Raw genomic sequence first — 22,117 nt, 5'->3', positions numbered from 1 at the left:
TCATAAATGTATATTCTCCTAATTAAAATAACAAATTTCTCTTTCTGGACGATCCTAAAAGCACGTCTGAATAGAAAGTTGAATAACGTAAATTATATCTTTTCTTTATCGAAAAAATATAATTGCGTCAATGACTCATTCATCTAAAAGTTCAGAAGCATATGTTCTTTTTATTTTATTTAACTGTGAATAATTTTAATTTTATTTGATTTATTTTAAGAATGGTTGTTTTTTCATTTTTTACTGCTTCACATTAATTAATTATTTGTACGGAAGAGTTTCAACCACTTAACTATGCGCCTAAACTTGTTTAAAGAGGAAACAATTAGTAAGATTAATAAATACACTTTGAAAGTGATATAAAAAAGAAATTCGTGAAGGTTTGACAAAAATGGATTTATATGTGTTCTGTAACATCCCGATTATATAATAACAAATATTACATAATCAAGACGTCAACATTCCAAATATAGAGAACAGTCGGATCATGACGTGTAATTAAATGTAAAATTACAGTCATCCAAAAATAAAAGAAAACGGAAATTCAAACTTAAATAGCTTAAAGAGTCGAACACTACACGTGCTCAGATGGGCAACTCCTAAGAAGACTACTCCGCAACCTTAGTATCCTCCAGCTCTTGCTCCAAAGGAATCTCCGCGACAACATCTGCTCCCATCCAAGTGGATGATCATCGCCAAAGACACATACCCAAACAGCACATAACAAAAACAATGCAAGGGTGAGCTAGATATAAAAGCATGTTAGAAGTACAACACAGTTACTTCATGTCATCATATACAGGAACAATTAAAACATACTCATAAACCACATCTCATAACCTCATACAACTCATCCTTACACCTACATAGTTCAGCTGGCACACTCCAACACTATGCAGAGTAAGTCATAACTCATATTTACGCTCGCATAGTTCAGCTGGCACTCTCCAACACTATACAAGGTAAATTCCCAACACACGACTCATCCGGATTTGTATAACTGTCGAACTATCAGTCGTCTTTGCACTTGCATAGTTCAGCTGGTCTTTCTCCAACACTAGCAAGGTAAATCCCCCAAGCTGTCTATGTCTAAATTCAAAGACTATAGACGAGGACCTCCCTCTACTCTCACCACTTACATTGTTCTCCTCTACTTGAGTACCAACAATGCTTTGAGTGTAGGGATAGACAGACCAAAATACAAAGTTCACTACAGTTATACAGAACAACAACAACGCCCCTCATAACACTTTCGTCCATCTCTCCCCGAGATGTCCAAATCATACTCCAATTCATTGTCCACATTCACAATTATATTTTCACAATAAATTAACATATCTCATATATTCACATACTTTCACGTAAATTTCATCACAGCATATATTCCAAACATTATTACACATAGTTCAATTTAAAAGCAAAGGAACTTAAAATTCAACATATTTGAAAAATACTATTTGGACGAGCACTATTCACTGGACACTATTGGACGAACGCTCACTCACTGGACGAACGCTCCATATTCGGAGGAACGCTCACTAACTGTTTGGACGAACGCTCAACATGCACGGACGAACGCTCAACTATTCGGACGAACGCCAACTAACTGTTTGGACGAACGCTCAACATGCACTCAAGGACGAACGCTCACTCACTATTTGGACGAACGCTCAACTATTCGGACGAACGCCAACTAACTGTTTGGACGAACGCTCAACATGCACTCAAGGACGAACGCTCACTCACTATTTGGACGAACACTCAACTTGCAACTCAAGGACGAACGCTCACTATTCGGACGAACGCCAACTATTTGGACGAACGCTCAACTTGCAAGGACGAACGCGCTCCGCAGCATCTCGCGCTCGAGCGCGACATACTGGGCGCGGCGTTTCCAGTGCCACTCGCGCCTGGGCGCGACAGGGGCGCCCGGGCGAGAATTCTGCAGAATGCAGAATTCTGCAGATTTGAGGCCAGAACCTCGTTTTACCATTTTCAACCCTTTTTATTAACTTCTAACACCCTAAATTCATGTTTTATATTAGGTTGGACTCATCTAATTGATTATAAACGTCCCTTATTCAATTCTTAAGGGATTCATACTCAAATTCAACCACAAAATTCCAATCTTCACAACTTAGATACCCAAAATCCAATTCTACAACTTTGCACCTATTTTGATCAATTTGATGGCTCTAACAAGTCACAATACAGTGGATGAAACTGTTCCAAAGGCTCAATAACACTCTAGACCCCAAATACTCAAAATCACTACCTCACTTCTTCTCCAAAAGACTAGAAAGCTATGAAATTCCAATTTCCTTCCAATTCTAAAAACATATACGATTACATACATGAATCAATACATAAATTTCAGTCCAACCATACATACAACCACAATTTTCCAGCATTCTACTCATGCAACCACTATCAACATCCCAAAAATCCAACTCCCCTTACCTCTTGAAGACCTCCTAGCAAATCTTGAATTCAGTAAAGCTCTGGACGTTCTCTGCCTCACCTCTGGATGTAGCACCCAACACTTCACTTGAATCTACCTTCCTCAAGCTTGCAGCTACAACGCCGGACGACCTCTGCCTCACTTCTCCCAAGTCTGCAGCAAGCTTACTCTCCTCTCCAGCTGCAGCATCCAACCTCCTTCAATCCCTGATTTCCCTTTTTAAGAAGAAAGGAATTGGTGTACTCCACTGCTGGTGCCAGCTCAGCCGTCCCCCTTCTCTATCCTCAGTGCTCAATCCCACTATGAAGGTAAGTGATGATGGTGCTTGGAGCACTTCTTGGTGGCTGGAACACTTTCAAAGTGGGAAGACCCACCACCACGTTTGCTGCCCAAAAGAAAATAATGCTGATGGAGGCTTCCTGGTGGTGCTTGGAGCACGTTCAGCAAAGGTGGAGAGACCCACTTCCAAAAATGCAGCCGCCCCTCCTTCTTCCAGAAACGTGTAACCACCCACATGAGGCCCACCTCCACCACTATTCTTTTCCAAAGAATAGACGGTCCTTACATTCTCCCCAACAACAAAAATTTTCGTCCTCGAAAATTAAGCTTTACCAGAACAAGTAGAGGTAGGTTTCTCTCATCTCACCTCCAACTTCCAGGTAGAATCGATTGTTCTACCATCCCAGATGACCTTGACTCACTTGACAGTTCGTCCTTAATTCTTACTGGTTGCACTTGAACTGACAAATCTCCTCTTAACGTCAAGCATTGTCCTAAGGTGATCTTCATGCTTACGTGAAGGAGGTAAACCAGAAACTTCTTCACGAAACTTACTGTAAGGTTTTACACTCCAACTCTCCCGTTCCGCATGCTTCGAAACTTGAGTCGCTTACACCGGTGATAACAGTAAGAAGTAACTAACACCTTCCAGAGGTCTTGCTTCACGACGCCGATCTGCAAAGACATTTTTGTCTTAATCCGGAAACGACAGCTCCTTATCATCACAGTTGATAAGGATGCGCTTGATGGATAGCCAATCCATTCTCGAAATACTTTTAATCCTTGCAAAGGTAAATGGGTGAAGTCTACCTTGAACTGAAGTCTATCTACAACAATCGGATAACGTACACACACAAAAGACGTCCCAAACAATCCTGATGTTGGTGTGGACACCAACACATCCATGCCTAACTCTTCTACACACATCCCCAACTTTCAACAACTGCCTTCGATACGAAGGAGTGTGTTGTCACCCAATCGAAAAGAAACAACAAAAGGCACACCAAGAAATAAACAACTAAAGATGAGAACATTACCTGAGCTGACTGCCTCTGATCCCACCAAGGCGTAGACTCTGCCTACTGTCGGAGGTCTGCTACCTCCTCTGGGTGGAGGCAAACCAGTCCTCTGTGCCTGAGAACTTGGTACTACTGTAGAAGTACATTCTACAGCAAAATGCCCCTCTTTGCCGCACTTGAAACACTTCTTTGCTCCCCTTCCCATAGGGCAGTTGTTCCGATAATGAGGTCCTCCACAGGTATAACATCTCACGATGCCGGATGGGCTGGCTGGTCCTGCCTGCACTGATGGGTGATAGGATGAACCCCTAGACTCATGAGAAAATGATGGTCTAGCATAAGGGGTCTTCTTAATGCTGACTTCATTACGAGTTGCAGATGGTCCCCCATTCCTAGTAGGTCGACTCTGCTGTCTCTCAGATTCATTCTTTGTCTTCTCCATATCCCTAGCCATTTCCACAAGAGCTGGAAACTCTCTCAGACGGTGACCTCTCACCAAGAGCTTGATGTCACCGCGCAACCCGTTTTCGAACTTGCGGCATTGCCACTCTTCATCCACTTTCATGGTGTTAAATCTAAGAAGATGTTTAAAGCGGTCAGTATACTCAGATACCGACATATTTCCCTGCACTAGCTCCAAAAACTCCACTTCCTTAGCATATCTAAGTGTGTCAGGGAAATATTCCTTATAGAACTTCTTCTTAAATAAGTCCCATGTGATAGGGGTTCCAGTTCCCTCTAAGATCATCTGTGCACTACTCCACCAGTGGCTTGCCCCTCCAGTCAATAGATACTCAGTATAGGACAACCTGTTTTCATCAGGACACCTCTTGGCGTTGTAGACTCTCTCCATATCACGAAGCCACTGATCGGCTTTATCTGGTGAGCACTTGCCATCAAACTTGGCGGGATGATGCTGCAAGAAATTTTCCAAACTCCATTCTTGAGTTGGAGCAGCCGAAGAAGAAGGACCGGTGGGAATCCTGCCACTAGTCATCACATCCAAGAACTGTCTCTGGGTGGTATCGGCCGACGCTCTGGCGTTCTCAGCAGACACTCTTGCAGCTTCCAGATTCTGCAAGGCTATGGAATTCTGCTGAACTAGTGTAACATTTTGTTGTTGCAACGCCTGAAGCACAGCATTCAACATCTGATTAGAGTCAGACGGATCGACATCGGAGGGAGGAGGAGATCTAGATGCCATCTTCTGTTCAGAAAGAAAGACTATCAGTCCAACTTAACCAACACAACTCCCAACACGAAACCAGAGTACACAAACATAAACGAAACACACCCACAACCTACAGGTTTCTAAGGAAGAACTGCTCTGATACCATTAATGTAACATCCCGATTATATAATAACAAATATTACATAATCAAGACGTCAACATTCCAAATATAGAGAACAGTCGGATCATGACGTGTAATTAAATGTAAAATTACAGTCATCCAAAAATAAAAGAAAACGGAAATTCAAACTTAAATAGCTTAAAGAGTCGAACACTACACGTGCTCAGATGGGCAACTCCTAAGAAGACTACTCCGCAACCTTAGTATCCTCCAGCTCTTGCTCCAAAGGAATCTCCGCGACAACATCTGCTCCCATCCAAGTGGATGATCATCGCCAAAGACACATACCCAAACAGCACATAACAAAAACAATGCAAGGGTGAGCTAGATATAAAAGCATGTTAGAAGTACAACACAGTTACTTCATGTCATCATATACAGGAACAATTAAAACATACTCATAAACCACATCTCATAACCTCATACAACTCATCCTTACACCTACATAGTTCAGCTGGCACACTCCAACACTATGCAGAGTAAGTCATAACTCATATTTACGCTCGCATAGTTCAGCTGGCACTCTCCAACACTATACAAGGTAAATTCCCAACACACGACTCATCCGGATTTGTATAACTGTCGAACTATCAGTCGTCTTTGCACTTGCATAGTTCAGCTGGTCTTTCTCCAACACTAGCAAGGTAAATCCCCCAAGCTGTCTATGTCTAAATTCAAAGACTATAGACGAGGACCTCCCTCTACTCTCACCACTTACATTGTTCTCCTCTACTTGAGTACCAACAATGCTTTGAGTGTAGGGATAGACAGACCAAAATACAAAGTTCACTACAGTTATACAGAACAACAACAACGCCCCTCATAACACTTTCGTCCATCTCTCCCCGAGATGTCCAAATCATACTCCAATTCATTGTCCACATTCACAATTATATTTTCACAATAAATTAACATATCTCATATATTCACATACTTTCACGTAAATTTCATCACAGCATATATTCCAAACATTATTACACATAGTTCAATTTAAAAGCAAAGGAACTTAAAATTCAACATATTTGAAAAATACTATTTGGACGAGCACTATTCACTGGACACTATTGGACGAACGCTCACTCACTGGACGAACGCTCCATATTCGGACGAACGCTCACTAACTGTTTGGACGAACGCTCAACATGCACGGACGAACGCTCAACTATTCGGACGAACGCCAACTAACTGTTTGGACGAACGCTCAACATGCACTCAAGGACGAACGCTCACTCACTATTTGGACGAACGCTCAACTATTCGGACGAACGCCAACTAACTGTTTGGACGAACGCTCAACATGCACTCAAGGACGAACGCTCACTCACTATTTGGACGAACACTCAACTTGCAACTCAAGGACGAACGCTCACTATTCGGACGAACGCCAACTATTTGGACGAACGCTCAACTTGCAAGGACGAACGCGCTCCGCAGCATCTCGCGCTCGAGCGCGACATACTGGGCGCGGCGTTTCCAGTGCCACTCGCGCCTGGGCGCGACAGGGGCGCCCGGGCGAGAATTCTGCAGAATGCAGAATTCTGCAGATTTGAGGCCAGAACCTCGTTTTACCATTTTCAACCCTTTTTATTAACTTCTAACACCCTAAATTCATGTTTTATATTAGGTTGGACTCATCTAATTGATTATAAACGTCCCTTATTCAATTCTTAAGGGATTCATACTCAAATTCAACCACAAAATTCCAATCTTCACAACTTAGATACCCAAAATCCAATTCTACAACTTTGCACCTATTTTGATCAATTTGATGGCTCTAACAAGTCACAATACAGTGGATGAAACTGTTCCAAAGGCTCAATAACACTCTAGACCCCAAATACTCAAAATCACTACCTCACTTCTTCTCCAAAAGACTAGAAAGCTATGAAATTCCAATTTCCTTCCAATTCTAAAAACATATACGATTACATACATGAATCAATACATAAATTTCAGTCCAACCATACATACAACCACAATTTTCCAGCATTCTACTCATGCAACCACTATCAACATCCCAAAAATCCAACTCCCCTTACCTCTTGAAGACCTCCTAGCAAATCTTGAATTCAGTAAAGCTCTGGACGTTCTCTGCCTCACCTCTGGATGTAGCACCCAACACTTCACTTGAATCTACCTTCCTCAAGCTTGCAGCTACAACGCCGGACGACCTCTGCCTCACTTCTCCCAAGTCTGCAGCAAGCTTACTCTCCTCTCCAGCTGCAGCATCCAACCTCCTTCAATCCCTGATTTCCCTTTTTAAGAAGAAAGGAATTGGTGTACTCCACTGCTGGTGCCAGCTCAGCCGTCCCCCTTCTCTATCCTCAGTGCTCAATCCCACTATGAAGGTAAGTGATGATGGTGCTTGGAGCACTTCTTGGTGGCTGGAACACTTTCAAAGTGGGAAGACCCACCACCACGTTTGCTGCCCAAAAGAAAATAATGCTGATGGAGGCTTCCTGGTGGTGCTTGGAGCACGTTCAGCAAAGGTGGAGAGACCCACTTCCAAAAATGCAGCCGCCCCTCCTTCTTCCAGAAACGTGTAACCACCCACATGAGGCCCACCTCCACCACTATTCTTTTCCAAAGAATAGACGGTCCTTACATGTTCACTCTCCATGTAATTGGTATCAGAATCATTCCATTATAAAATTATAATAACATCGATAAGTCGTTCTTTTATTTAAGTTCAATATATCAAAAAGTTGAATTTCAATCATTTTATTTTACAGCTAAATTTCTTAAGTTTGAATAAGGCTTAAAATTTATTTATTTTTATTAGAATTATAATTTATTCTAAACTTATTCGTTTTCCTGTTCTCCTTTTCTTTTTCCCCATTATTTAAAGTAATAATAGTTAAAATAACATTATAATAAAGTTCCTGCCCGGAAGTTAAAGCAAGGAATATTGAAAAAAAGTCTTTCATTTAAAAATTAGGTAATAAACTGGAGACATTTTAATTAACTTTTTATAGAAAAATAATTTATTAAATATTGAAAATATTTTCATGATTGTATTATTATTTTATTGTTTAAGCTTCTCTTCAACGGATTTATTTTTCTTCAATTCTTTCTCATTCATCAATTAACTCATCCTTAAGAGAAGAAATCTCCATTGATGAATTAGAAAAAGAAAAAAAGAACATAACAGTTTAAATAGAAGTTGTTTTTTTTAATAAAAATTATTTAAAAATATATTAACAGATTAATTGATTGAAACTTAATTATGTTTTTTTAATATTAAATAAAAATTGATATTTAAATCATTATAAATTCAAACTTACTTGAAAATGTAAACAAATAAATAAATCAGTTGATATCCACGTTGAATTCAAACTTATCTACGCAAAATGAAACGGTGTTAGAATATATGAAAATGTGTGCGTGTGAGTCTATCAACCCTACTTCTGTTACTTACCCCACGTGTTGCCATTTCACAGTGTCAATGCACACGTGTGTCATTCACGATGCTGACGATGAAGTTGCTGCAACGTTCTTTTTTCCTAAATCACAAGCTTCCCACTTCTACCGTATATGCCCACTGTTTTCGCCCTTAATTGCATCAAACCATCTTCACAATTTCATAGAATTATAATTTATAAAATCATACATGTATATATATTTATATTTTATTATCGTTATTGTAAAAGAAAGTAAAGTTTAACCTCTGTGTATTTGCATGTTAAACTGCAACATTAATAAAAATAACAAGCGATGTTTAACATATATTTTTATCGTTGACAAAATGAGATTAACTATGGAAATCTCACATTAATTACAAGATAAATAAACGGTAAAACTATAAGTAATTGATTTTCTCTTTATTGATAACGAGTTTATAAAGTTGTTTATGGATGATAGTCAAAATAACAACTTGAGTCTTCATCCTAATATGAGTACAATGTATCAATATTTGATATAGTCTTTATGGTGGTCAAATATGGTTAATTAAGTATGTATTTGCTTGTTTGACTTTTCAAAGTTCAAAGGTAAAACATAAAAGATTAGGAGTTATATTAAACTAGTTAGATATACCAATTTGAAAATGAACATCCACATTAGCATTAAGTGATAGTGAATGGTGATTGTAACATTACACATTAATTGAACCTGGCTTAGTGAGTTATAGCTTAAGTAATATTAAACTCAAAAGGAATGTTATTTAGATTAATAAAGAAACTAAAAACAACTATAGTTTATACTTCAATTCATTCAAAACACCATTTAGACTACTACTATGCTTTAAAACAATACTATTTCTTATATGATGAACATATCTTCTATCCATAAATGCATATAAGTTTATTTCCACAATCACATGCTTATCGTATATCTAACAATTAAAAAATGTTTATTAGATGTAAAATATTAAATCATCATACCTAGATGTAATGTAGATCCGTAAAGTTAAGGTTCACTTATTACTACAAAAAATTCCAATAGATATCCATATAATCTTTCAACTATGGATCTCTATATCAATAACATCTCTCATTTACTAAAACCCCAAAAAAGAAAGAGAAAAAAAAAATCTTCAGTTGGGACTAAACTGCTTACCAAAGCTCACTATGATACAAAAACCTTGTTCATTTTAGAGTTATAATATAACAAAATTACAACAGTCACACTCTTCTCTAAACTTCAAAGTATTTAGAAAACAAAAAATTGTAGATAGATAGAATTTTTAATAAGATAAAGAATAAACGTCTAACGCTTCCACGTCTTTATTCATTTAAAACTTAACTTAAAAGACAATATCTTACCTATTATATACAAAATATTGAACTTTACATCAAATAAATAATATATACAAAAGGTAAAATTTTTCAAAATGTAATATTTATCTTAATTTCTTTGTATAGTTTTTGGACAATTTCTTTGATACAAAACTCCATTTACTCTTGTATTTGATCATAATGATCAAACAACAAAAAATAAACAATAATAAGCTAACATAAAAATATTTCATAGCAAATCATAAACTATTATATCATAGCAAATCATCATACCTAGATATAATATAATAGATATCCTTAATAATCTCCATATTTAATGGAGCTCATTAGTCCTAAGGAAAAAAAAAATCAAAACATGTATATCTATTATATTAACATATATAGGACTAAGAAAGACACCACAATAATTGAAAAAAATGTATCAGAAACGGTTTCATTATATACCAACAACTTGAGCATATAAAAACCTATGAGAAACCTGAAAGCAATGCACTAGAGAATTGAATACAATAACCTCTTTAAACTTTCCACTACTTAATATCTTAATCTACATAATTTAAAGTATTAATGACACTAGGATATTTTCTTTATGTAATGGATTGTAATACTTAATACCACTAGTTATAAACTAGGTTAAACTATTACCTTAAGTATTTATTGTCCCTCATTCAATTCAAATAACACCTAACTTTATTAAACTCAAAACTCATTCAAACTATAAATATAATTACATCAATACCAATCTATACTCATTTAATTATCATATCCATCTCATAAACATATATAACATTTAACCAATTGTGCAAAAGGATTTATATAATTTAAACACACCATTGAAACAAAGGAATTTAAACATTGATGTTACTTTAGTACAACATTCTCGCTTGATTAACATTCTTCACTTGATAATGGAAAGTTATTTGATTTTCTTAATGTCGCTTAGTGACACTCATGAGGTTTAATGTTATATTCTTAATGGAGAGAGAGTTGTTATGTATTATCTCTTGTCTGATTTATCATTTATAATTTGAACAACAAAAACCTCACAAAAAGAACAATTGATTCAGTCAGTCATTTGCTTGAGCATCTAAAAAGTATTTAGGTTTCTAATTCCTCAAAAGAAGAGATAATTATCTTTACATTTTTCTTCCTCAAATTATAAACTATGATTTAAATCATGGAGCTCTATCACTTAAGTGATTGGTTGGACATTTGAGCAAATGTTGTATTAAAACATTAAAATGTCACTATTTGAACATTCTTTGTTGGAAGTCTTACGTTATGGGATTGAGTTAGGTTTAAAATCCATTTCTTAACATAATATCAGAGTCAAATTAAAACTTCATCTAGCGATATTTATTATTTGTTGAGCATATTGTTTCACCCACTTTAGTTCTAAACATTTATTCTTTAATACAAATCAAAATATATCATATCTTAATTTAGTTTGATTTAAAATATACATTCTTTCATTATAAAATACTCAATTTTTATTTCAATATTACAAATTCATCATCAAAGTATATTTAATATTAATCCCAGTTCATTTTACAGAGTATCTAAGTAAGAATTCGCAATTTCCTATAAAACTTAACTTCATAACTTCAGTTTACTTTCCTTACCATAAAATTTTATACGCTTCATTTCAGCCACATAAAAAATAACAAAAAGTTAGAAAACTCCTAACTTACATTTTAGTAACCTGATTAACAAATATTAGGACACATACAAAAATGAATCTCAACCAATGCATGAAAAAATCTTGAAATCTGAGAGAAAAAGAAAAATTTATGCTAATTAAAAAAAGAATATATTTCACATAACATATGTTATAATGAATAGATTATAAAGATAAGAATGTTTTAAAGAATAAAAACTTATTTAGTTTTTTATTTATAAATTTGTTAAATTATTTATTCGTCAAACCTTTCTCTAAACTCATACAAAATGGATACTTACATAACTCGCATAACTTACATTACTAAAAATCAATCGATACATTTTATTTTCAGTGCTATTTGTTAATAATAGTTTTTTAGTAGAAGTAAAAATATTAATATAATTATTTTTGAATTTTCATCAAAACAAATACATATTCGACAATACTAGTATGGAATAATACTATAGAGTTGTATTTTAATATAATAACGATCTTTTATCAAACAAAATCTATATACTAAAAGACAATTTTAGTGACAGATGATTAATAAATACATTTTTGTTTCTTTAGTGGATAGAATGAAAGATATTCTTTTGTTTCTAGTATTTTTTTCAATTAGATGAAAGCAAAATATATTATTTTAAAATATATAAATTTTTTAAAAGATGTTAAATATGAAGATATTTACATGTGTTTTTTTTTTATCTCATCTATTAATAGACTGATCTTCCTCTCTTGCTCGTTCAAAGTCCAAGTTCTAACTCTGAATATATATATATATATATATATATATATATATATATATATATATATATATATATATGTATGTATGTATGTATGTATGTATAGAATGTGACAAAGCAATTAAAGAAAGAAGATAAATGTCAGTATATGCATGCAAGAAATACGACAAAAGGAAGTTGCATAGATATGATATATCGCTATCCACCGTCAAAATCAACTGCACGTTACATGGTTTAGGAACAATTTATAAATAAAGAAAAATGAAGGAAGTAAATTAGTTTATATACAAATTAATTTATAAATGGTAAAATATATTCTTTTTTTTAACTTAATTTACAAAAATATATGTTTATCATTCGTTTGTAATTAAATTAAATTTATAAAAAAATTATCTCTTTCTTTTATTTCTTTTTTCTGTTATAAAATGTTTTATCTAAGAGAGATGTTTACAGATTGATAAAATATACAATGGTGAAAATAATTAAAAGAATCAATACATTAAAATAACATCAAAACACGTTCAACCATTAGTAAGAAATCTAAACAATGACAATAGATCTGATTCTGGATAAATTTGACTTTTTTCATCTTCTCGAAAGGGGCTACATCAGTTTTAGTTCATATTTAAAAGAAAAGAATAATCTAAAATTTCAATGTTTAGTCAGGTTTCTAGCAAGTTAAGTAGATTCAATAAAGAATATAGAAAAATGGTTTCCACCGTTGTTTTATTATTCTAATTTACTTTTATATTTCAAATAAGCTCTAAGATAATTAAAAAGCAGAATGTAGGAAATTTTTTTTTTCAAATATAGGCTTTTTTTTATTTTACAAAAATTAATAGTGAATATTTTTTGTGTTAACAAGAGTCATATATATATATATATATATATATATATATATATATATATATATATATATATATATATATATATATATATATATAGTTTGCTGATGTATCAAATTTTAGTTGAAAATAAATTTTATTTCCAAAAAAATACTTTAAACATAAGAATATTTTAACAATTTTTATTTTTAATTTAAAAAAACTAAAATAAAAAATTATTCAAATATCTTTAACCTTAAAACTTAAAATTTATAATATATGAAATTATTTTTGTCAATTAAAATTTAATACACGAGATTATTTATATATATATATATATATATATATATATATTTTGGATAGATTGAGATGTTAAATTGAAATATTTAAATTTTTAAAAAGTAACTGATAAAGGTTAGTTATTTTTTATTTGTTAAAATATCAAATTGAGATATTTAAATTTAAGAAAATTATCTGACAAATTGTCACATAAAAAAATCATGTTTCCATATGTGAATACAATTATTATTATTGTTTTTTTTTTCATCTCCATAAAAAAGAAAATTAAGAAAAAATTAAAATGCTAAACAAATAAAAGATTAGAGACTAATTCAGTTATTTTAATAATTGTTTCAGTAGTCAATCCTTCGGGATATGTTTCTCTTTTTTATAAAAAAAAAATTAAAAGCTGTACTATTTGAAAAGGTTTATTATTTATTAATTAATCTGTGATTAATAAATCTAATATTTGAAGTTTAAAATTTGAGTTTCAGTTTATCTAAAACAAAGCCCAGTTGAAAATAAAACCATTAAAATAAGGAAAGGAGTGTAATAATAGGTTGAAGTTGCGTTTTAATTAGCAGTCACCTAACCGGAGAGAAAAAAGGTTCCTTCTTCTTTGACAAACGCAGACATATAGGAACCGTTCTTTATTTATTTGTTATATTTACTTAGTCAACTTCTTCTGCTTCTTAAAGTAACATGCTTCAAACATAATGTTAGAATATTGAAAAATAATAATTATAAAATAAAATAACGTTCAAGAAAAAGAGTTTAGATTGTACAGAGTATGAATTTTACAACAAACTTAACACCGTCATTCAATGAAAACAAATACATTATTGATATAATTTTTAAAATATTTATTGTGAAAATGTTTTTTTTAAAGGTAACTATGTTTGTAATTCAATGCAAAATTTGAATTCATTATTTTAAATTTTAATACATACAAATTCATAAATTTTGAAAATAAATATATCTTCTTTTAATTAAATGTTGTTAATGTTTTAGATATTAAATAAAGTTTCTGATTAATATTTAAGTCAAACAATATAAAAGGAATTTAAATATCAATTTAAAACATTGTTTGACACTTCAAACAAATATAATTTAATCATGCTAAAATAACTATATTTTTTTCTAATTTAAAAATCAAAAGATGTGAAATAAAAATTTCAATTTCATATAAATTATAAAGATTAAAAACATATTTAATCTTTATTAAAAATACGTATAAAATAATTTTATATTGTAAATGTATAGTCCATTATCTATTTTTTACACATGTAAATTATATTTATTAACTTATAACTAAAAATATTACATTTTTATATTTAAAAAAATTAACTACTTTTACTTCAGTTATTGATTTTATTAAATATTTTAGTTTTAATTAATATTTGATACATGTAGAAATTAGTAGAATTTAAAATAAATAAATAAATATAATTAATTATAGAAAATAATTTTTTTACTAATAATAACTATATATTTAACTATATATGCATATATTACGTGACACATTTTTTTATGTATGATGAATAAAGGAGTCTGATTAATTTATTACTTGAATTTAAGTTAGTATAACTTTTTTTATTTTGGTCAGGAGACGTGAATATAATTAGAACGAAATATATATCCTCTTTTTTTTTTCTTTTATAAGAATAATATATTAACTTCAACGTATTCATATCTGAAATATATTCTAATTGGAATTACATTTTGATTATAATTTAAATTACGTTTCCATTATTATATATATGCCGAGTCTTGTAATTCAACACATTTAGCGATTATGTTGATTAAATACTGGATTATAATATGGGTATGTTAATTAAATACTTATGAATTAAATTCGCATAAAGATTCTGATTGTTTGTTTAGTTTTATTTATGGAGACAAAAAATCTTATAAATGCATGTATTCACTTATCTTTCTTCTTCTTATTTATTATTATTATTATTAACCTAAATGTTTTTCATCAAAAAAACCTTTTATTCTTCATTAACAATAAATACGTTTCGTTATCACTTCTTAATAAATTAAAATTACTGACGAGAATATATCGGATGTTTTATACACCTATTCCATAGTACACACAAAAAATATTAAATTTTCGTTGAATAAAAAAAACTGATGTATAATTAAACTATGTACTTTTTAATCATGAGCATCAATTCTGCTAATGATGGATGAAAATAGTTCAGTTGAATATTGAGATTTATTCCAGACAGATTCCATCGTTTGACATGGAAATGTATTTCTTTAATTGGTAATTCATCAGTTGGAAATATGACAAGAAAAACAAATAATTTTTTATTTGAGCCATTTTAAACAATCTAAAATTACATATAAGAACAAAATTTTAATGAATATAATTTGTAATTATGTAACCATAAAAGGAAAAGTATATATAAATTTGATAGAAGTTACTTTAATATATTATTACATTATTTGAATATGCATAAAATATATGTGAGTTTTATAGTAGTTAGAAAAGAGGTGATTGATATAATTAACGTGGGATATGGGATAGGACTATTGATGTAATTGAACATGGTGATACTGAAGGAGGTGAAGGGGACCAATGGGTTTATCGGTGAGATTCCGAAAAAATAATAATAATAAAAATAATAACGCGGCAAAAGAAATTCGCGGAAGAAAAGAGGGCAAATCCGTCATTTGGAAAACCTGGATCTGCTATTTAAATTGAAAATAGAGAGAGAAATAGAGTGGTATCGTGAGAATAAGGGAGGCGAGAGTGAATTGGACATACCAGAATGCCGCACCGTTCAATCCATTCATCGTCAAACAATGGCGGAGGAAAATCCATGCCCTAGGCTTCCTTTTCAATAACCTTGTATTGTTTCATCGACATTGTCGTTGTTGTCGCCTCCACGGTTTTTCTCTCTTGCGTTGCTGTTAAAGTTCCTTTCGTGTGGGCCCGATCGCATAAATGTCGGGCACATTTGTTTTTGGTTGTCTTTTGTTGTGCTTTTGTTTTGAATGGATGAACAATCTGTAGGTGCGATGGGTGAGGTGGGGAAGATACTGTACATAGTGGTGGTGGATGACGCGCAAAAGAAAGAGTCCTTTCGCTACACGCGCCCCGTTCTTCAGAGCACGCTCCAGCTTATGGGGTGCAAGGCCCGTCACGCCTTCAAGGTAAACCTCTCACTTTTCTTTTTTCTGTTTTTTTTTTCTTTTTTCAATTCTTATTTGTAATTCATAGATATGTTTCTTTATGTCTCATGATTATCAATACGTCTGGTATTTCGACAATATAATAATTTTCAAGATTTTAGGTTTGTGATCTGTGTCAGGTTCTGGATTTGAGGGGTTCTTGTGGGAGTTTTGAGGTTTTTTTTTTTTTGTTTTTTTGGATGGGGAAGGGGTCGTTGTTACCTTGTTGACCGAGGTGGTTTGACCTGTTTGTTCTTTAGCTTTGCCCGTAGTCCACGACGTGAATAACGTCTTGGGAGGTTTTGTCTTCTTTTCCGTTCGTTTGACTGCGTTTCATTTGGTTCTTGCTTTCTTGATTCAACTGCGTATGGAGATTGGAGACTGAAAAGGGTTATCATGCGTGTAAAATTCAGCCTATTTTTAATATATTCTTTTTTTTTAATTGTGTTTTGGTAATAGATGATGCATTGTAGGTGACCTATTATTGTACTCAGAATGAAATCCCATGATTGAGAGAGAAGATTCTATCAAAGATAACCAATCAGGTTTCTCTCAATTAGTTGAAATTAAATGAGAGAAGATTCTATTAAACATAACTACTCAAATTTTTCTCAGAGATCGATTATCGATAAAAAATTTGATACTTAGAATTTAATACATAATTTTAAAAAATAATTGAATTTACGAAGTAGATTACCAGTCATTTTGTTTTGAAATCCTTTTTCCATTTGAATGAAATAGGGTTTGAATCTTATTCCCCTTGCTAAGTTCAACTTGGAAAGAAGAGATATATCACCAATCATTAGTTGGTCCTTATTTGATAAAAAAACATGTTTTACCTTTCCAACTTAAGTATGAAAAGTTCCAAATTATATGGACCATGGCGGGTTATCTTTATTCAGTTATAAAAGAACATTTTCAATTGGAAAATCCTTGTTTCTTTTTGGAAAGGTCAACCTAGTATGGACTGTGGATACAACATTTGGCCACTTCTCAAAATTACACGGTACAGCATTGTTATTAATATTAGATTAGCTATTGCTTGCATCTTAATAAAATAAAAATGTTATTGTCTGTCTACTAAATATTGAGGTACCACGCGGGTATTGGAAGAAATATTCAAAAAACAAAGTAAAATATATTGTATGAGGCAAACTGCTAGAGGTATTGGTTTATGTTTGAAGATTATTTGACACCCATATGGTAGACACGAATATTTGATATGCAATGTTTGCTTTGTTTTGCTATTTGTTTGTGGCATCTTTTAACGGACTTCTATTAGCCAATTCTTATATGTCTTGGGCAGAAACTGCATATATCATCTGAATTTTTCTACAAACTATTCTGACCATGTTTTTCATTTTCCTCGTATCAGATCAGCCAAAGAGTTTTTGAACTCACAAGGAAAGCAAATTCTACTGATATTTTGCAGCCAGAAATAGAGGCTTTATCAGCTTTTGATGCTTTCAAGGGTAATCCTTTGAAGAAAGAGGGTCATGATGCTGATGCTGGCCTGGATATAGCTGACTTACGCAACCAATTGCTTTCTGGGAAAGATTATAAATTTAAAAGTGTACCTTTTGAGTTGTACAAAAGGCGCACATCTGCATTCATCCGACGAGAAAATTTTCTAGATATTGTCTGTGATTCCCTGTCAGAGTACAAGTATGTGGGTCCTAACCAGAGAGCAGACTTGGTCTTAGCCTGCAGGTATTGCATCATATTACTCGCTAATTCAAGTGCAAAAGTAATTTGAACCAGATGTAGCATATGAGCTCCTGTAGTAATCTGTTAAGTGATATGATTTATTGATCAAGATTTTTGGGTAATTGTTACCGTGTTCTTACTTTGCATGATGTATTTATTGAGATTGGATTACATTCATTTTATTAGGCATTTTTCTTTGGACATTATGCTGCTGTATGGCTTTTGAAAATGTCAACGGATATCTACCATAAAATGTTGATTTACTGATTTCAAGAACATTCAAAATGATCTTGCATACTGATTTGGTTCCAGTGACCTGGTTAAAATAATATCTATTCGTTTTCTAGAATTTGTTTTAGTAAACATTTTCTTCTTGCACTATTGGTCTTATTTCCATGTTGAAAACCAGGATCTTTGGACTGGAAGTTCAATTGCCCCCTTTTGATTCCCTATTCTGAGTGAATTATCGATCTATAATATGAAGAAAAGCACACAGCATGGCAGCATTTTGATATGTGATATTTCTTTCGCATATGATTTTACCCGAATGCTATACATATCACGAGTTGGTTTTTCAGAATGTGGTTTTTTTCAGAATGTGGGTCAACTTGAACTGTTTTGTTTGGTTTTAGGATCCGTGAGCGCAAAGAGTCTGTGACAGTGCTATTGTGTGGTACAAGTGGCTGTGGCAAATCCACGTTGTCTGCATTGCTGGTATTTTGACAGAGAAACAGTTGTTTGTTTTTCAAAATGCAAAAAAGATAATCTAGGTTTTGCTTATATATTGTTGTAGAATATGCAAGTCGGTAAGTTAAAACTGAGTAGTATTTATGCCTTAGAGTTCAATAACTATTATTTTTATCTTCTTCAGGGTGGTAGGTTGGGAATCACGACAGTGGTATCAACTGATTCCATTAGGCACATGATGAGAAGTTTTGCTAATGAGAAAGAAAACCCCTTGCTGTGGGCTTCTACATACCATGCTGGGGAGTGTTTGGACCCTGTCGCTGTTGCAGCAGCAAAGGCCAGAAGGAAAGCAAAAAAGCTGGCTGGTGTGTCACATTCACTTCCGAAGGATGAAGCAACTGAGGGTAACAATTCTAGCAAATCTGATAATAGGATGTCAGAGACTAACCCTGCTCCTACTGAACTGCTAAGTCCCAAACAAATGGCTATTGAAGGATTCAAGGCACAGAGTGAGATGGTGATTGATAGTCTTGATAGGCTCATCACGGCATGGGAAGAACGAAAAGAGTCTGTAGTTGTCGAGGGTGTTCACTTGAGCCTCAACTTTGTTGTATGTTGGATTTCCGTTATTTTGTCCTTCTCTATTTCTTTTCTTATTGATGCCAATTTATGTTTCATTCTAAATTCTTAAATTCTCGTGCAGATGGGACTTATGAAAAAACATCCTTCAATCATACCGTTCATGATACACATTACAAACGAGGACAAACACTTGGAGAGATTTGCTGTACGTGCGAAGTATATGACACTGGATCCAGCTAAAAACAAGTATGTGAAGTATATTAGAAACATCAGAACAATCCAGGATTATCTCTGCAAGCGTGCTGAAAAGCATTTCGTTCCCAAAATAAATAACACAAATGTTGACAAGAGCGTGGCAGCCATCCATGCGACTGTATTCAGTTGTCTTAGAAAGCGTGAGACGGGAGAACAGCTATATGATCCTGTTAGAAATACTGTGTCAGTTGTTTATGAGGAATATAGAAATCAATGTTCCGCAAATGCTTTGACCGCCAAAGGAATGCTTCAGTTGATCCAAAGACAAGGCTCTTCAAGGAATCTAATGGCTCTTGTTAATACTGATGGGTCTGTAGCAAGGGCTTGGCCTGTTAATTTAGTTGACAGTAATGGGAAGCCTGTATGGTGCCATGGACCAGAGAATGGAATTTGTCATCCAATGTATGGTCCGTTAAGAATTGGGAAGGCAGAACCGGTAAATCTTCAGTTTGGTCTTTATGGAATCAGTGCTTGGCCCAGTGATGGTGGCACTAGTCGTGCTGGAAGTGTAGATGAGTCTAGAGCCGATGGAACTGATACCGGTAGTAGATATGTATCCTCTTGCTGTAGCTCACCAAGGATGTCAGATGTCGCTTCAAAAGAGGTAAACTCGAACATTTTTTTGTAAACTAATCTATGTTCAATATCAGAATAAGGGTTTGTTATTGTCAATGGTGCAAAAATTGGATAAGACCAAAATCATTCTATCAGTTGTTTACGATTTTTTGTGTTGTTTTAGCTCAAAGAGGACTTCTCAGTGCATGGTAGTGATGAGGAGATTGACGATCAACCTGAGGTTGGAAGTGATGAAGATTTCAGTGATGAGCCCGACAAACATGCCCACGAAGAGGTATAGACTTTGTGCTTTTATCTATTTCTATGCGATGGAATTTAATCTATAGAAGAATTTCAAATCTTGGTTTCATTTATCAAAAGCAATATTCATCGATGTTGTTTTCCATGAATCGACTTATAAGGTTGTCTTTAACCTGCATACCTTAATTTAGTTAACATCACAGGTTTTGATCTCCGACATAAACAATATCTGGATCTTTTTTAATGTTTTTTTACTATTCAGGTAGGATCAGTTGACGAGGAATCAACAAAATCTGATGAGGAGTATGATGATCTTGCAATGCAAGACGTGGTGGAGAATGGGTATTGGTCGGACGATGATGATGAGTTTAGGAGTAAGGTTGGTCTTGTTGGCGGGGAGTTAGGAAGCAAAATGCATGGGGGAAACAGGTATCGTCGAAACCTGGATCTTTTCTATAGAAGTAGAAGTGAGCCAGTGGCAGTTCCTGAGCCGCAATGCTCTTATTCTTCTCTGCTCGTTGAAAAGAACGAGAGGAAAGCCAAATTAAGAACACGTTCCCTTAGTATTCCTGCATTAGGAAAACACAGACCAGCAATGAATGATCCTATCCTTTCTGGTGCTCCTCAGAGGTAGCATCACATTCCCTCTTCAACGCAACAACTAAATCATTTTGATTTTTTTGGTGCATTTTCTTAACTGTCTTACGATGATGTCTCGTGTAAATAGTAGAGCGTCCAAAACCTTAGTCATCTTCCAGTTATTTCTTTGCTTCATATGGATGAACTTATGTTTTCAAATTGTTCTTGAACATTTTTCTGAGGATGTATATAGAGTATTGAATTCGTGAAGTCAACCATCTCTGCTATAACCTACACAACGTCGCCCTTATTATGATTTGCTTTAAATATTTCTTTTAAGCATTTTAGTATAAAAGACTCGTATATATAATTAGATAGTATCGCACAAAAAATGTTATTTATTTGGTTATATTCGTGTTTTTCTATCAATCATGGTTTACAATTTATATAGGCAGTATTTTTATGTAATCATGGTTGTTAAAATTGTCTTTAATAACTTATCAGGTTATGACTTTCTTTTAGTCGAGACGACGGCCCAAAGGCCGAAAAACAGCATTTCAAACTGTCATTAGTTTAGTCAACCGCGGCTAAAATAAGATTTTTGTACAGGTTTTAATTTTTTTATTCTGAAATAATTTTAAATCAGTAAATATTCATGTATATTTCTCTATCATCCAAGTATTTGTTTCAGATATAAATAATATATTGTTTATTCAATCTGACTTCCTCTAGATCAATGTGATAAATAAGAGTAAGTGGCTCGTCAAAGTCTTGTACTTTAACATAACGCCATTTCTGACCTTCACAACGACAGAAACAGGGTTTAGAGAAAAAAAAAACCCAAAAAGTGTTTATTTTGAACTTATCAATTTGATTGAATAAAAAATGGTCAATCGAGAAACAGGTTTTGAAGAATTGCAGATTTGAATGGGAACGATTATTAAAATCAATGTTG

At 33.4% G+C, this 22,117-nt stretch overlaps 2 protein-coding genes and 1 long non-coding RNA gene across 4 annotated transcripts; 1 reads left to right on the top strand and 2 right to left on the bottom strand.

Moving 5' to 3' along the window:
* Window positions 1-384: 384 nt before the first annotated feature.
* Window positions 385-3,335, bottom strand: LOC128196538 (uncharacterized). Its single transcript, XR_008248953.1, has 2 exons — window positions 2,461-3,335; window positions 385-667 (listed from the first exon to the last, which is right to left on the bottom strand). It is a non-coding gene; the product is annotated as an uncharacterized LOC128196538 (long non-coding RNA).
* A 15-nt stretch (window positions 3,336-3,350) lies between these two features.
* Window positions 3,351-4,963, bottom strand: LOC128196732 (uncharacterized). The gene is made up of 2 exons (XM_052878245.1): window positions 3,778-4,963; window positions 3,351-3,415 (listed from the first exon to the last, which is right to left on the bottom strand). Exons 1-2 carry the CDS (start codon window positions 4,961-4,963, stop codon window positions 3,351-3,353), a joined length of 1,251 nt encoding a protein of 416 aa, XP_052734205.1.
* Window positions 4,964-16,069: 11,106 nt separating this feature from the next.
* On the top strand, window positions 16,070-21,432 carry LOC108322023 (P-loop NTPase domain-containing protein LPA1 homolog 1). Of its 2 annotated transcripts, none has more exons than XM_052878499.1 (8): window positions 16,070-16,213; window positions 16,379-16,518; window positions 17,912-18,246; window positions 18,876-18,957; window positions 19,115-19,540; window positions 19,634-20,371; window positions 20,507-20,617; window positions 20,846-21,432. In XM_052878499.1, the coding sequence occupies exons 2-8, from the start codon at window positions 16,384-16,386 to the stop codon at window positions 21,215-21,217; spliced, it is 2,199 nt and encodes a 732-aa protein (XP_052734459.1). In that variant the 5' UTR covers window positions 16,070-16,213; window positions 16,379-16,383; the 3' UTR covers window positions 21,218-21,432. The 2 variants fall into 2 exon arrangements, with proteins under 2 accessions (XP_052734459.1, XP_017409456.1); XM_017553967.2 differs by having other exon boundaries at window positions 16,080-16,253.
* Window positions 21,433-22,117: the final 685 nt, after the last annotated feature.

The sequence above is a fragment of the Vigna angularis genome, chromosome 5, assembly GCF_016808095.1.
Source record: "Vigna angularis cultivar LongXiaoDou No.4 chromosome 5, ASM1680809v1, whole genome shotgun sequence".
NCBI classification, from domain to species: Eukaryota; Viridiplantae; Streptophyta; class Magnoliopsida; order Fabales; family Fabaceae; genus Vigna; species Vigna angularis.
The sequence above is the reverse complement of the archived record's forward strand: the minus strand, read 5'-3'. Positions and strand labels throughout refer to the sequence as shown.